Genomic DNA, 15,514 nt, shown 5'->3' with positions numbered 1-15,514 from the left:
GGGGAGTTCTTCAGTTCCAACCTCAGTTGGCCCCAACCATTTCAGCTTCATCTTCAGGAAGTGAAACGAAGAGTCCACAAGGCCATCACCTCACATTCTCTCACAGGTCAAGAGATTCTTCCTCTTTTGGGAATGTGGGCTTCCATGGAAGCTCTTATTCCCATGGGTCAAGCTCATATGTATTTCCTTCATTGGACACTTCTTGATCAGTAGAACTTCTCCTTGGATCCATTGGACCACCCTTTTTACCCTTCCTTCCCTAATCAGGGCTGGCCTGGCTTGGTGGCTAGACCATCACTCATATATTTCATGAGTAGAGCAGAAGGGGATTTCTTCCTATCTCTGCCGACCTTTTGATTGAATAAAACGGGGTTGGTCTACTTTACAGAATTGGGAATTGCAGATACCCATTGCACTTTCTCAGGCGTGATGTTCCTCTGAGATCCCCTATGAATTTACTTCCACCCTTCTTTCTTCCAGTGGAGCATGGAGTCCTTACGACTTCCCAATTTCCAGTTGCTGGGGTGGTGGATCATGGATGCATTCTCCTGAGTGAGTTTAGAAATTTAATCTACCATACATATTCATGATTATACACTCGGTGAGAAGAGGGCGAAACTGGTTTCCCTTCTTCCATTTTCCCTGGATGTTTTTCTTTCCAGGTGGACGGCTGTAAGTTGGAGCAGGTCCAGTCTATGAGGGATTCTCCTTGCAATACTGAGTTCGGGATGATACTGCTCTGTTCCTACAGTTGTGTGCAGTAGAGGCCCCTCTTCTCATTAATTCTGGTTGCAGGAGGGTTTTTTCCTGCTCCTAAAGTTGAGTTTGTGGGGCTTCATCTGCCTCATAATACTGGAAACAAGACATATATACACTGTTCCTACTGTTGAGTGAATGCTCTTTGACCTCCTCATAATTCTGGATGTAGGATGTCTCTTCCCTGCACTTATAGTTGAGTGATTTATGATTTCTGCTCATCTTGTTACAGATTTTACCCTGTTCTTACAGTTGAATTGCAGCAACGTCATGGCCCTGTAATACTGGGTTCGGTTTGTTGTACTTCTTGCCCCTATGGTGGTTTTGAGAGTCTGTCCAGTTACGATCAAAAGATAACTTCCTCTTTGTAATTCTGGTTGCTTGATGCATGACACTCTGATTACTTACAGTTGGAGTTGATGTGTCTATGTAAAATGGTCCACATGCCCTAGCCACTGTGTTTATGTTACTACATATTTGTTTTATCATTTTTGATCCTCAACCATCTAATGCCAAGGGTTATGGAACCTCATCTGTCCAGTTGAGGTTGTGTATGTACATAGCTAATTTGGTTTATATTTTGCTATGGATTGCACCTCTCAGAATAAATTACACTTGTGCACATCTTTTTTTCCACCCATATCAGATTCATTTCCTACTTCATACCTGTTTCAGAAGTAATGCAGTACCCCACTGTGCTTCGTTTTCATCTTGAGGCACATCTGTTCATTCTGGTAGGTTGCTTTCCACTTGGTTTCAATGTTGTGCACTTAAACTGGCTCTCCACCTTTGCAATGTGGGATTCTAGCTGTGTGAGAGGAGATAAGACTGTATTGGAAGTTAAAATTTTTCTTACACTGAAAATGTATTTCCGATAGATACTTACCTCTTTTAACACAATTCCCACTCTTCCTACTCACTGCTGATGTTCTTCTTTTAGAGCCTGCCAATTCTCGAAAGTGAGGATTGAACGGGAGTAGCAGAGGGAGCTAGCTGTGCTAATATAGGTGGTGCAATACTATTGGTGGAGAGTAGTCAGATGATATGTACATGTTTTAAAATGGTGCAAAATTAATGGGGTATATAGCTTGGTGCACTGAGCACAAACATTTTTTAGCAGTGCTTAGAGGCCAGAAAGAAAACAAAATGGTTTTGTGTTAGAGGAGGTAAGTACCTATTGGAAATACATTTTCAGTGTAAGAAAAATTTTAACATTACATCCAAAGATTTAACATAAACAAGTAAATCAATGTAAAACACCATGATATCCTTTTATGCCCTTATTCTTTCATATGCAAATTTTAAAGCCAACAGACTAACAATTTAATTAGATTAATGAAAATTTTGAGCTGTATATATTTTCAAGCCACATTTCTCCCTGAAGTGTAAATGATAAAATCTTTTTGGTTCAAATTTCTATGTTATTCCCCTTTGATCTTGTCTTCATTGTGAAAATGGCTGTAGTAGATCAACTATGAAAGAAAACAATGAGATTGCAGCAGAAAGTATTTGTTCTTTATCACAATTTGCATTAAAATGTTCCACTACATGTTTATATTGTATTTGCAGTTAAAGTACATGTGTGTTGTAAGACTCAAAAAGTCTTTACATCAGATATTTGATACCACTTCCCATTGTGTTTACTACTATAGCTAACTTCCATAAGAAAGAGCTCCCCCTTCATCAGTGCAACATACACATTTTTAAAAAATACATTTACTTAAAATGAAATCTTCTCTTAAATGTCACTGAGTTATTTTTTTTTCAATTCAAATAACTGTTTATTTCTCTTCATTTTTTGCAGATTTGTTTTTTATGTTAACATGGATAAAGTAGTCACTGATGTCACAGCTAATGATGGCTTGTGGCATCACATATGCACCACTTGGTCATCTCCAAATGGGGCTTGGGCTATTTACAAAGATGGAGAACTTGCTGACAGTGGCACTGACTTGGCAACTGGAACATATCTTCCTGGTGATCAAATTTTTTTTAATCCTTTGCTAATTGTATAATTTTGGAAGCAAAGCAATATAATTCAAGTTTGATGATAATGAACAAAAAAGTAATGTTTTCCTATTATTCTTATTAATAGTTTTTAATAAAGTTCACATACTTGTAGCTGTGGTGAATGGAATTTAAAACAATATATGTTCCATTAGATAAAGTGAATCAGAAAAATGTTTTCAAATTTAATTATATATCAAATATTTGTTTATGAAATTTATTATTAAATTTTTCTTGCAATATACTACATCCAGAAATAAAATGCACTAAAAAAAGATGTTGGTTCCAAAGTAGTAATTAGATTTAGATTTTAATTACATAATTAATGTATATATATATATCTGTTTGTATACTAATATTATAGAGGCTAATTTGTGAATATTTTTCATAACCTTATTAGCTGATGGAGTGATCATTTTGGGGCAAGAGCAAGACAGACGAGGAGCAGGATTTAGCACTCCTGAGTCTTTTATTGGAACAATAACACAGTTAAATATCTGGAATTATACTTTAACTGTGTCAGAATTGTCCAAAATTCTGTCACGTTGTGACAATTATAAAGGCAATGTGCGAGCTTGGCCAGATTTTCTGGGTGGTTTGAAAGGAATGGTTAAGCTTCAGGATTCCAACTTCTGTCAAGGTAAGTAGTGATTTCATTATTAGTGTTTGTTGTTTTGTTTTATAACATTAATGGTGACAATTCAAAACCTCAAATTCAAATTTTTCTAGAGCAGCAAACTTTGCATCTCTAGTTTTTGTCTGAAGGGGTAATTTAACTCCCTAGATGAGTAGTGCTAAAAATATAATAACATAGAGAATTAGAAGCTAGAAATTACAGGATAATAGGAGAAAAAATGAACTTTTGTGGTATTACAGTATTTTGTGCCAATGTGTCCATGAATTTCAAGTCAAGATATTTTATATCAATATATATATATATATATACTAGCCAACATTGTGCATACTAAAGTGTTAATTATTCTCAGATATTGTTGTTCTATGTATTGTTTCTAAACTGACCTGTTCTCTTCCTGATTTTTTTGTTTAAAAATTACTTCATTAAACATCTTGTTGAAAAATAAAAAAGATATTTGCGTGAATTAAACACTATTTTAAAATTCATGTCTTTAAAATGTACATAAACAGACATTACTTCAAACACACACATTCAATCCATATAAAGACTTAAGTATAAACAAGGGTTCAACACTAATGCAATTGGTGTCTTTTTGGTTTAAGTTGTGGCAGTATTTTAAAATTGTCAGTCATTAAATTAACATACTTTTGTGCTGAAAATGTTTTACAGTTTTTCAATGGTTCTGGTGCTATGCAGAAATGATTTTAAGTTCTATAAGTTGAAATATTATAATTGAGAATTTAGCTTTGGAATTTTAGTTTGTTAAGACTGCAACTTTTAATAGAAGATTTGATTAGTTTCCTCTTGAAAGCCAAGTTACTTTAGCTGCCGTATGTAGACTCATTTAATTTTCAAGTATAATGATTTTATATATTCAGTGTTTTGTTTGTAAGTAATATCAGAATTAAAGTTGTTTATCTGTTTAATTATCAACTCCTATAAACTTTGAAAATCGTATACTCTCTCTATACAAGTAAGTAATAATAACATTTAAATATGAAAACAAAAGTTGCAAAAATGCAAAACAAACGAAAATAATAATACAAAAAATATTTTGACATTACTGTGAAAGCACATAATGTAATATCTTTGGGATACTTACATAAGATACTGACGTAACTTGAATTAAATAAACCTAATTGGTTATTGTTGAATAACTTTACCGTTGTACTGAACTGTGTTTGAATAATCTTGTAAGTGTAACTAAATCAAATTTTATAGTGATAATATTTTATGTATTTCAGGTATTTTGATTTAATTTTTGTTGTTTTGTTTCAGAAATACTGCTACTGATCTTAAGTCAATCAAAATTTGTTTTGTGAGCTTTGGTGCTTTTTCTTCATATGCAAAAATATAATTAACAACAAGGGTATCCAACTGATGAAATAATGCATTCTATTCATTCAATATATTGAATTAGCTATGCTCAATATTAGATATACATTTTTGTTCTGAACTTTGTAGGCACTAGCTTGCTTTGATCAGAAGCTAATATTAATTTATTCCATGTTTCTAGTGCTCATGTAATGATGTCATTTACATTATTCATAAGTCTGTTTCATCATGCTCAACCTTTATGTATTCTAAGGTTGTAAACATCCTGACTCCCTGGAACATGGAGAGATTTCCGTTAGTGGTGTGAAGACTGCAGCAGTTGCAAGTTACATGTGTATACCAGGATTTGATTTAATAGGACCAAAAACAAGAAAATGCATGGTGTATGGAGACTGGTCAATTGGAGAACCTGCCTGTTACAGTATGTGGAGTTTTACTCTTCATTTATATCTTTATATATATCATATACAAATATATATAGTTGTATCAAGTTTAAGTATGATCTAGCAAATAAAAAAAATTATAAGGCATACTTATTATTTAAAAAAATATCTTTGTTGCTGTGTAGGTGGCTTATAAATTGTGAATCCTATTTTGAATGAACTAAATATTTTGTTTTTGAAACTTATGTATACATAATAATTAAATCTTGTTTGTAACTTAATTAATGCTTTATTAAGTGAGTATGAATGGAAATGTCTATTGAATATAACTGAGTATTCTGCTTGCTCATCACTGATTTTACAACACCATAGCTTCTGTACCAAGGATTAATCACATATTTAAAAATGACTTGCATATGTTAATACAATAGTATGTTTCCACAGTTACATGCAGAGGCATGATGGACATGTTTATCACCTACATATTTGGTTCATGGTGAATTCCTGACCATTGGCCAACACAGCAATCACAGGTAGACTTATGACAAGAGGAATATATCACAGCCCTTTCTGAGTAAGGATACTGACATAGCTAAATAGCAAAGCTTGAGACCCCAATTTAAAATATGACTGTCTATTGTAACTTAATGAATGACATTAGTAAAGGCAGGTTAGCACACCCATATGAAGATGTGACATCAACTTAACAATATTCCAACACACACTGACCATCCTGGAATTCTTCCAGTCATCCACCCACCCAAAATGTGATTGTTAACAAGTGTCACTTATCCCAACCAATTGTAAACAGGATATTTCAGAAAATGTTGGAAATGTGATGGAAAGACAAACTAGAGAGAACTGTTGGAAAAATATTTTGCTGTAAGAGATCGAAGTTTCTTGTAACATTGCAGGAAACCTGTACTTCCTTGAATGATTGTGGTAAGAAACTGGTGATTTAGTACTGAAAATGTGGTGATAAGGATTTGTCAACATATTATAGAGAATGTAAAAAAAGCTTTTTGCCTGGCTTTATAATTGCTACAGGTTTCTCCTATGATGAGAAATTTAAATTTCACAAAGTGCACAGTAAGAAAAGATTAACTTTAGTTACTATTAGGATTATATATTGACAACAGTTATGCAAGATGAAACTCCTGTTTTATATGACCAGGACACCAAAAAGATATGGTTATGTTTAAGTCCAAAACAGCATTTCTGTAAACCATGGAGAGTAGAACAAGTGTTTATGCTATCCTTATCTGACATACTTGTGAATTCACCTGACTGTGTGTCAAGTTTTTATACGGCCAGATTCTTTACTATAGGTTTCTGTGACTTGTTGCCGATAAATTTAAACAATAAATGGACAGCACACAATTCACTTGTTTTAAAATAATGTATTCAAAAAAAGTCAAATATATATACAAAAATTCGTTAAATTATTATTACACCACTGGTTATCACAGTTGTATCCAGAGCTTTAAATAACTGTCTCCTTTTCATCAAAGTCCACACAGGCAGGCTCAGTAATTTTAGAACACCCTTTGACAAGAGAAATTCTTCTTCTCTATATCTGTTATTACAAATAAAAGTTGTGAAACTCACTTTAAAAATTGCCTGTTATGGCTAAACTGACACACAGTTTAACTTCACTTTTACTTTCACTAACTTTGTCTAACTGGAGTCGACCATTAATTGTGCACTGTTTAATCATGGTCATAGCACTTTCTTCTTCTGGTGAATCAAATGAGCTGTCTTGAATCTATTTCTTCTAGTATCAGCATCCATGGTGACAGCCACTCTCTTCTTGTTTCTTGCCATTACCATCTTTATAGTTAGCTCCAGCTACTTTATGTTGAGATTTATGCTGTTGCTTGTTGATGACATATTTGCACTTACTTGCAATGAGCCCCAGTTTATAACAATCAAAGCATCTCTTCTCTGTTTTGTCTGTTAACTTCTTGTTACCTTTGGTGGCATCCTGCTTCTGGTCAGCCACTCCTGGTTTTGAATTTGGTTAATCTTGGAGTTGCCAGTTATACTCTTTCCATGGGCTTACATATGCTGTTCTGCCAGCTGGATAATATTGTCCCTGTCTTTCAGTGCTCTCTCTTTTAGGAGAAGTAACATGTCAGTGGAGCATGTGATCACGAACTGTTCGAATATTAGTAGATCTGCCAGCCCTTCAAAACTATCTTCACTTGGCCATGTTAATTCACCTTGTAAAGTATCACCATAAGCATGCCACAAACTGAAATACAGTTTCTCTAGTGTCAGGTTTGACTTCTCAGAAATTCTAATAAAAACCTTCTTTGGTGAGTTCATAGCTTTTCAACAAGGCCACTTTTAACCTGTCATAGTCCATAGTACCTTTTAGTGTCATGCCCACATACACTTGTAGATCTTTTCCTGTGAAAAGTGGGCTGAGACAGACTGCCCAGTTCTGACTTTGGGCAAATCTTTCATATCTTCCCAGGAAAGCATCTGTGTCATCTTTCTGTTTATCCAATTTGAGCAGCTTGGGTTGGCTGGCCCTGACCCCATTGTCATTCTTGGATCCTTCTCTTGGATGAGCTTGTGATCTCAGTTTGTGCTCTTATTCTCTTTATTTTCAGTCTCTCCTCTCTCTTCTCTTTTGTCTCAAATTGTGCTCTTAATCTCTCTCTATTTCCAGCATTTACTTTTCATTTTATTTTATTTTTATTCTTATTTTCTCTTCCTGTCTTCTCTCTCTGTCTCTAGGTCTTCTCTTTTTATCCACTTATCAAAGTCAGTTGACATGGTTATATAACGTGGATGTGACCTCAACAATATTTTCACCACCACTACAGCTGTATGTATATAGGCTTATTTCCACCGTTGGTCACATCTTCTACTACCATTTACCTCTGTATAATCCTGGCTCTGTGTATCAATTTAATTCTGAGCATTTGGTGTGCTTAAACATAATTTTGGAAACAAATGTCCACATACAGTGCAGAACCTATGATGGTTTTGTCACAGTTGTCTAAGATTGACTTTACTCTTGTTTTCACAAGACTGATCTAATGGAGATAACAGTATTGGGCATGCTTGATGATGGAAATAGCAGATTCAAGGGCAGCATGGGACTCACAACATTGTGCCTTTAATGCTCAGCTCACTTTTTCAGTTTTTAAGTGAGACAAGTTTATTATTGTTGAAAAAAAAGTTAATATGTTTCACATTATTTCCATCATTAAACTTGTTTCATCTAAAGATTAAAGAACTGATTTCGTATGTCACTGTAAAACACCAAATCTCTTGTAAGATTTAGTATATTATTTCTCAGTTTATTTGTTCTTTTGTTTGCTTTAGAGCAAAGCTACAATGAGCTATCTGCTTTCTTCACCACAAGGAATCAAACCGTGGATTTTAGTGTCATAAGATCATAGACTTACCACTATCCCAGTTTTTTCAGTTTCTGTTTACTTTAAAAAAGTATGTTATCTAATGACCATAACTTGCAGAATACATTGATTCCTGCAGGAGTGTGCTTTTGTGTTAGTGACTATACATTGACTGCCCATTATATTAGCACTGTACCTAATATTTCATTCGCCAGCTTTTTGCATTATTATACTCTTTTTGTAGCAGAACAATCAAGAAAATGTATCACAGAGTCTGAGAGTAGCTATGCTCCATGTTCATGTTATAGTGGTAATGTTGTAGAAAATGTTCTCTTTGCAGGGGCATGCCCTTTAATCACTTTAGAAAGGATTATAATATCAAGAGTGTACTTGAATATTGTTACATATCACCTGTACCTGACAAATGCTGTTTTTCTAATCTGATAAGAAAAGGCTTCTCATGACAGTAATATAAGAATTTGTCTTGGTTACATTTTCTGATAGTTTGTGCTACATTGCACTAAAGTTATGATCTCTTGTTTGCATCTGAGGTTTGTAGTTTTTGTAAAGGTCATTGGTTGCCATATGATATTATTTGTAATGTCTTTCATATGGTATGTATTGTAACCAGTGTTGACAGAATTAATCAACGGGAACATAATCTGGCATCTATCACACATTACAAACCTGTACAAACATATTTTCCTTTGGTAAGAGCAAGGATCTCTCCAACTTTCAAAGATTGTTTCTTTGACTGATTCTTCAGAATTTTATCATTTTACAGTCTCTCATACTGGGCAATCAAGAAGTATTATGTCTTTTAGAAAGAAAGAATGTGGCTGTCAGCTGTTGGTGACACACTGAGAAGAAAGATAATTGGACAGGTAATTAATTGGACAGATACAAGAGAAATATTAACTGTGTCCCAATTGGCTGATTCTTTCAATATCGGATATAATTTAACAGCCTTCAACCATATAATGTATGTTAAAAAAATTTTCATATAGTATCCAAAAATTGCTCATCTCATTTGCAAATAAGAAAGTACAGCTTCAGTGGTGCTTATAGTGTAAATTGTGAACAATGAATGTAAAGTGATTTGATGATTATTGTTTCAGCTTTGAGTATACTGATGATAGAATACAATACAAGTATAGAGAAAACCATTGATGCACATGACCATGAATCTGTTGTTCTAACAGAAGCTTCTGAAGACAATATAATTTTGTAGGGAATACTCTCATTGCAGGGGTGGTCCCTTTAATTCCTTTAGAAAGAATTGTAATATACTTAAAAAAAACATTGTTGGCTATGATATACATCTACATTCCTAATCTGATGAGAAAAAGATACTTTGTGATTATAATTTTCGTTCTTGAATTGCTTTTTAGTCATCTTCCTTGGCCAGCATAATCATCATATTTCAATCCAGTTAAGGATTTTTGGGATGAACTTGAATTTTATGCTCAGCATCATAATTGACCGTCAACATTTGTGAATCAAGTGCTGGATTACAATCGAACCTTCTGGCATGTTATACAACTTGTGCCATTCCTATTTTAATGAAAAGTAGTCCAAAGTAATAAAGTCAGATTGTGTAATAGTAAGATTTAAATGTTATGTTTAAATTAAGAATAATTATGAGGCAAACTTTATACATAAATTAATATAAAATATTTTAACCAATATCTAGAACTCTAGAACTATAGTATTAGACTTAATATGTTAACATTTACTTACTCTGATTGCTTTCTTACTGTACAATATGCTTCAAAATGTTATTACTAGTTTTGGATATTTAAGTAGATTAGTTAAGCCTATGATATGTAGTTTGTTTGGTGGAAATGCTATGTTTAATTACCAAATGCATATTTCAGAACAGAATTTTACACCCTACACCATATATATGTTATAATCAAAAGTTTAAATGGTGAGTTGTGGTAATACAAGGATAAACCTAGCACACAGTTTTAACCTTTGTAATTTAAGATTTGCTGACCTAGTGTGTGTAGAAAGATAAGTGTAGTGATTTGTTTTAGGTAGAATGAAAGAGATAAATCTTGGTGTGAGGATGAAACAAAAAGTAAACACTTGATTTATGGGAGAAAACTTAATGATCAGGTGAACACTACTGCATTATACATTATTCAGTGAAACAGACTCTGCTACAGAAACTAATTAAACCCTAGTGCTTAATTTAGCATATGACCTTAACCATATGTATCTACAGATTATAAATTAGACAAATTTTGAATTTTACAGATTTAAAATATATATTAAGGAAAAGTGAGATAAGTAGTATTTGCATGCTACTGTGATTTATCATACTGTATCTGTAGCATTGAGAAGAGCAAAAAGAATTTATCAACAATTGAATTACATGAGATTTAAAAAAAACAATCAAATAGAAACACCCACATTTTATTTGAACTTATTTATTAAGAAAAACATAGTTGTCAGATGACTAAAAGATATTACCATAAGTGATAAATGTAAAGGAATATATTTGTTTGTTATTGATATCATTCCGTTAAGATCTGATTTTTTGTTTTGGTAACTTTTATGCCAGATGAAGAGTTTGCTAATTGTTTGCTTTCATCATCTGATCTCTTTTGATCTTCAGGAGTGAACTGTGGGTTTCCTAATTCCTTGAGTAATGGATATGTAAGTGGAAAACATTATCTCTATGGGGATACTGTTCAGTATAACTGTAATCCCGGTTATCGGCTGGTTGGAGAAGCAATACAGACGTGTCAGGCAGATGGATCATGGAGTGACAAGAAAACAGTTTGTGAACGTGAGGGTTTAACAGTTATATCTTGAATCAGTCTGTGCTTCTTACTATTTATAAAAAGATGCATAGAAACATCGAAATATTTCATATGGGCCTTTTCCTGTGTAACTATTACAATTTTGCACAAAACTAAGGCTGATTCTCTCTTTAGACTGTTGTAGATAAAATTATATAATTGATTATAGTTATTTCAGCTGTTTTCTGTTAATAGCTATATTGTTTAATCATTTAAAGGTGTTTTCTCTGTGAATTTATAAAGTTAATTATGTATAGTATGTCTGTTTTGAGTTTTATACAAAATTTTTTTGTTTCTTACAGTACAATTTTCCTACATTTAAGATAGTTCACAGTAAACTCTTAACTGTTCTGTGTGTGAATTCTTTTACTGATTTCAGTTAATTCTAACTATAGGCATACTTGTTTATATGAGGATTAAAATACTTTTATTCTCTATCTCAATTTATAAGTTGTCATTTTATAGTAACCTTCATCATTCATTCCTGTGATTACTTTTGTTATGTATCTCATGAGTAGATCTTAATATAGAATGCAGAAATCTTTTTGTAGCAAACTTCCTTTTTATCATCAAATTTATCTTGTATTGTCACACAAAAGTGTGTGCTTAATACTAAGAACAATTAAGATTCTATTTACTTTCAGAGCTTAATTACCATTTAGCCTCAAAATTTATCTTGTGTTCTCATACAACAGTAGAGTGTCATTGAATGGTACTAACATCATCCTTTTTTGTGCCTTTTAACAGTACACTTTTATACAAATCCCAAGGTTATTGTTTTTCTCAAGAGTACAGTGTTAATTCCGAATTTCTGTGGAACTAACACCTTAGATTTTCCTCTTTTTTTTCACTTGACACCAAAGCTTACTTTGCTTCTTCCCCCAAATTATATTTTATTCTCATACTATGGAACTTAGGGCTTCATTTGTTTTGAAGATGGCAAAGGCCCACAAGAAAAGAAATTGCAGGCTTCCAGCCACAACTCAGGCTTCATGTCTGTTTTCCTGAGAAAGATGGCTAAGAAACTAAAATTGATGTAATCCCTTTCAGCCACATACCTGTAACTATTCTGATGCTGCTGTAAAGGAGTTGTGGTCTCATTCATATAGTGTGGGGATTTTATGAAGAGTATTTAAAGATGTGTAATGTAAAGTTGACCTTGCCATCCTTTCAAGAAATTTTTATAGTGGGAATTACACCATTAGGCAGTAATGCATAATCATGTCTATTAGATAATGATGCATGATGCAGTTCCAATGGCTGCAAAGAACTAGAAATATAGTGAAAATAAAATCCAATGAATCTCTAGAATTGCCACATTTCATTATTTGATATTGTGTATTCCCAAGATTATCATATTATGTTACTTAAGAATAGTTCTTACTACACATTCTCAAGCTTCTGTAATTTTGTATTATCATTTTATAATACTTCTTGCTACATGTTCCCAAGGTTATGTTATATTATCATTTTAGAATAGTACGTATGACATATTTCTATAGCTATCTCAGGCCATTACTAGTAAATCCAGGTTATAAATTTAATGCTATAAATGGGGCTTTGGCCACCCCATTCAACTATTTTGAGAAATTGACACAGACCAGTTATCCAAAGCAGAGGTACCCATATTATGTGTGCCATAATGTCACTTTCATTTAGCATCAGCTTCATGTAATTAGCTACCTAAATTCATGATTAGTTAAGCCCTCATTTTTGATACTGAAGTGGTAAAGTTGAAATGGCTGCCAAACTCAGACTATTTATCCAATTACTTTTTGTTTAAACTCGATCTTTGGAGGTTTATCTGAGTTCCTATAGCAGATTTTATCACAATTGGGGATTTATATATTTTAAAGTAGTTCTTATTGTGTATTTTGAAAGTTATCTTGTATTACCATTTTTCTATAATTCATAATAGTGTATCTAAATGTCATTTTGTATTCTCAGTAGGCTACAACTCTCACTTTATGTACCCAAAGTTATCTTATATTGTAACTTTGCAGTAATTACTTTATTTTCACATTTTTTGTACAGGTACTTTGCAATATTTCATATTATGTGATCCTAAAGCTATATTCATTTGCTGGTATTTATGAATAAGTTTTAAGGTATCTTCTAATTTCATCTTACAGTAATTTGTACTGAATATGATGAGGCTTATTTGTGTTATCACTTTATGTATATATATATATATATATACTGATTTTCAAAGCAGGTCCTGAAAATTAGTTTCTTTTATATCTTTACAGAAATTCTGTACAGAATTTAGTAGTAAGTTTGAATATGTTGCCACTTTACAGAAATTCTGTGCAAGAATCCTGGTCAGTTGGAGAATGGAAAAGTGGTTATTCTTAAAGATAAATATATCCCAGGAGACTATGTTCAGTTCCAGTGTGATGATGGCTTTCGTTTGCAAGGTGTCAGCATATTAAAGTGTCAAGAAAATGGAAAATGGAATGGTGCTATTCCTGTTTGTCAACCCAAGTCTTGTGAGTCTCCCCCTCATGTGTCCAATGGGTACGTTGTTGGTCCTCAGCATGATTTTGATATTGGTAATATTGTAAGATATCAATGTAAACCTGGTTATCAGTTGATGAACACTGATCAAATGCGCTGTGCCCTTCGAAATCAGTGGGAAGGTGAACTTCCCCTTTGTCAGCGAATTGATTGTGGGACACCTCCAGAAATAGAACATGCAACATTTGAAGGCAGTGATTTTAAGTTTGAAGCCAGTGTTACCTATCGTTGTAATAGTGGATACAAAATGAGGAATGGAGAAAAACTTCATTGTCTTGCCAACGGAATCTGGGGAGGCAGTGAACAGCCAATATGTACACCAATCAGCTGTGGATACCTTCCTCGCCCTGCACATGGAGATGTTGATGTTCTTGACTATCTGTATGGAAGTGTAGCTAAATACTTCTGTAATGTTGGCTATGAACTTCAGGTATGTACATGAAAGTTTGAGTATTAAGCTTATAGTTGTATAGTCAATAAATGACATAAATTTTCAGATGATATTAAGGTCTTGGGTGTTGCTAGTTGAGAAGAGAATGCTGCTGATTTACAAAAGGATTTAGATCATTTAGTGAGTTTAGCAAATAAATGGCAGATTGGTTTTTAATTATAGTAAATGTATGTGGGTTATCATAGTTTGAATTATAAGTATAATTTGGATGGGAATAACCTTATCATTGTTAAGAAGGAAAGGGAACTTGGTGTAATAGTCCATCAGTCTCTAAAACCATCCAAGCAATGTGCTGTTGCTAGTGGTAGGGCAAATAGGAATTTAGGTTATATTTACAGAAATATTGAAAACAATTCTAAAGAGGTTATAATTTAATTGTACAGGTCACTGGTTAGGCCACATTTGGAATATTGTGTTCAGTATTGGGCTCATTACCCTAAGAAAGACATTGAATTATTGGAAACTGTTCAGGAAGGGGTTACTAGAATGGTACTTGGGAAGGAGGGGTTGTCATATGGGGAGAGGCTGAAATCTCTCAAATTGTTTTCTCTTGAAAAAAAGAAGAGTTAAGGAGATCTGATTGAGGTGTTTAAGATTGTAAAGGGAATTGACAGTGTTGATGCATCATCTTTTTTTCATAGTGAGAATAGTAGGACAAGGGGACACAAATATAAATTTTGGCAAGGTAGGAGTCATCTTCAGCTAAGACAGTTTCATTTTTCTAACAGGATGGTTGGCCTTTGGATGTTGTAAAGGCAGTAAAGTTAAGTGAGTTTAAGAAAGAGCTTGATAAGTATATGAACAATAAGGGTTGGCTTTAAGATTATTATTTTTAATTAGTTTAATTTAGTTTATAGGATGGAGCAGCCAAGATGGACCAATAGGTCCTTCATTGTCCTGAAATGTTATGTTATGAGTTTTATATATTCATCAGGTGAAAACAAACCAGTCATTGTGCTGTATGTAAATAAATATAGTTTTACAGAGAACTTTCTTTCCTTGAGCATAGATATAATATAACATTTCTGTATGTTCAAACAGGTTTAAGAAATAGTGAAAGAAAGGTAACTAAAATCCCACAGATAGTATTTATTAATTAGGTGAGGTGCAGTTTTAAGAATATTGAAGTCATTTTGAAGCTCCAGTCCAATTTTAACTGAAACAGCTCAATTAGAATAGTCAAAGTTTAAGGAAAGTCTATGAGTCCAAGATTACATTTATACCTTGGTCTACTGTACTGTTAAGAG

The 15,514-nt window shown here is 33.3% G+C and overlaps 1 protein-coding gene across 1 annotated transcript in view; it reads left to right on the top strand.

Annotated features, from left to right (window-relative positions):
* Positions 1-15,514, top strand: part of LOC106478401 (sushi, von Willebrand factor type A, EGF and pentraxin domain-containing protein 1-like) — a 133,905-nt gene that overhangs the window by 75,375 nt on the left and 43,016 nt on the right. The window contains exons 23-27 of the mRNA XM_013938945.2: positions 2,561-2,733; positions 3,164-3,403; positions 4,989-5,156; positions 11,113-11,286; positions 13,600-14,246. Coding sequence (XP_013794399.1) covers positions 2,561-2,733; positions 3,164-3,403; positions 4,989-5,156; positions 11,113-11,286; positions 13,600-14,246 — 1,402 coding nt within the window. The remainder of the gene's footprint in view (positions 1-2,560; positions 2,734-3,163; positions 3,404-4,988; positions 5,157-11,112; positions 11,287-13,599; positions 14,247-15,514) is intronic.

Source organism: Limulus polyphemus, unplaced genomic scaffold (genome assembly GCF_000517525.1).
Source record: "Limulus polyphemus unplaced genomic scaffold, Limulus_polyphemus-2.1.2 Scaffold208, whole genome shotgun sequence".
NCBI lineage: Eukaryota > Metazoa > Arthropoda > Merostomata > Xiphosura > Limulidae > Limulus > Limulus polyphemus.
Note: the sequence above shows the minus strand (reverse complement) of the source record. Positions and strands in the feature narration are given on the sequence as shown.